This window comes from Primulina tabacum, chromosome 1 (genome assembly GCF_025594145.1).
Source record: "Primulina tabacum isolate GXHZ01 chromosome 1, ASM2559414v2, whole genome shotgun sequence".
Classification (NCBI taxonomy): Eukaryota; Viridiplantae; Streptophyta; class Magnoliopsida; order Lamiales; family Gesneriaceae; genus Primulina; species Primulina tabacum.
The window spans coordinates 30,141,465-30,143,490 of record NC_134550.1 but is presented as its reverse complement, the minus strand read 5'-3'; the positions used below and the strand labels follow the sequence as shown (position 1 = coordinate 30,143,490).

The 2,026-nt window shown below is 36.3% G+C and overlaps 1 protein-coding gene across 1 annotated transcript; it reads right to left on the bottom strand.

Moving 5' to 3' along the window:
* Positions 1-1,055: 1,055 nt before the first annotated feature.
* LOC142507563 (uncharacterized) lies at positions 1,056-1,541 on the bottom strand. The gene has a single exon (XM_075619505.1). The coding sequence runs from the start codon at positions 1,539-1,541 to the stop codon at positions 1,056-1,058; it is 486 nt and encodes a 161-aa protein (XP_075475620.1).
* Between the last annotated feature and the right edge of the window lie 485 nt (positions 1,542-2,026).

The following is a 2,026-nucleotide window of genomic DNA, read 5'->3' as shown; positions in this document are numbered from 1 at the left end:
AAATTTGGAGAAGTTGGGAGGGGAAGAAAATCGAAATTTTGAGGCTTTTTGGTGTGCATTTTCCTTAACCTTGATGCCCTAATTATAGAAAAATTTTGGTCTCCTTGTCTCCTTCATGGCCGAAATCTTGGCCTCCAAGAATGGAGTAATTATGCTCATAATGATGATCAAAGGTAACTCAAGCACCAAAGGTCTTTTCATGCATCATTAATGTGTCCTGGTTTCTTAGCTCCTTCATTGGTTTTCTGAAAGGTCACTTATTGCATAATAAGTTTGTCCAAACTCTTAGCTCAACTTTTAGCTCCCTTTTTGGTCTTATTAGGACAATCTTGGTTGAGCTTCTTTCAGCTGAAAGATCGAGTCCTTGAGCTGTGGTTTTACTCCTCCAGTGACGACTCTTTGATGGATGCAGTTACTTGCAGCTTGGCTTCCTGTTGAGTTAATCTCCAAGCTTTGAAGCTACTTCCTCGAGTTAAGTTAGCTGAAATCTAAGTTTATATTCTATAGTTAGAATGAAAGTTGTTGAGCTTAATTTAAGCTAAATTTTAAGTTTGTATCTCTTACATGATTCGCTTTGGATCGGAAAATTCAAGGTTTTCACACTATGTCGTTTCTTGCATTTCCAATTGGCCTCATGTCATTTGAAGGTTCGAGTAAAAATTTATTCATTCGATACACACGACACACTTCGAGATGTTTTTGGCTTTTATTCCACAATGATTTGAACAAAACTCAAAACATGAAAGTTATAACCTTATATTTTATCGTTCTAATAAAAGTGGCCTTACATCATTTGGAACAAAATACAAAACATTATGCTAAAAATCACAACTACTGTCACAGTTTCATATCGTTTCAGTTTAACTCAAGTTCAACCTTCTATTCTACCCATCCATTATCTATTCCATTCTATAACATTCATTACCATTCATACAATAATGTAAAGCCATAGAACATCACCATATAATAACATACATCATTAATCAAATAAGAGAAACGATCGGTTGTTACACTTCTCCCCTCCTAAAAAACTTTCATCCCTGAAATTTACCTTACTACTCAAAAAATTCCGGATAACATTGTTTCATTTCTTCCTCGAGTTCCCATGTCGCTTCTTCGGCTACATGATTACTCCGTAACACCTTCACGATACCAATCTCTTTGTTTTTTAATACTTTAATCTTTCGATCCAATATCTGAATCGACATTTCTTGATTACTCGAATTTGGCATCAAATCTAGTGGTTCATGAATAAGCACATGAATTGGATTCGATATATACTTGCGAAGCATCGAGATATGAAACACGTTATGTACTTTATTCAAATCTAGAGGCAAAGCCAACCGATAAGGCCGCTCACCAATTCTATCAAAAATTTCGAAAGGTCCAATAAAACAAGGACTCAACTTTCCTTTCTTTCCAAATCTAGTAACTCCCTTGAGTGGAGTTATCTTGACAAACACGTGATCACCTACCTTGAATTCCAAAGGCCTTCTTCGAATATCTGAATAGCTTTTCTGTCGAGACTGAGCAGTTTTCATTCTTTCTCAAATCAATGCCACAACATCGACCATTTTTTGAATCAACTCTGGTCCCAAAATCTTCCTTTCACCAACTTCATCCCAAAACAAAGGTGATCGAAACCTTCTCCCATACAAAGCTTCATAAAGTGCCATGCCAATCAAGGAATGATAGCTGTTATTATAAGTGAATTCTATACGAGGCAAATTAAAATTCCAACTACCAGGAAAATCAATAATGCAGGCTCTTAACATATCCTCAAGAATCTGAATAACTCTTTCTGATTGTCCATCACTCTGAGGATGATAAGTTGTGCTGAAGGTCAACTTTGTACCCAAAGCTCTATGCAAACTTTTCCAGAACTCATATGTAAACCGTGAATCACGATCTGAAACAATTGATATGGGTATCCCATGAAGTCTAACAATCTCTTGGACATAAGCCTCAGCAGACTGATTTAATGAATAAGTGGTCTTGACAAGAAGGAAATGCGATGCCTTAGTCA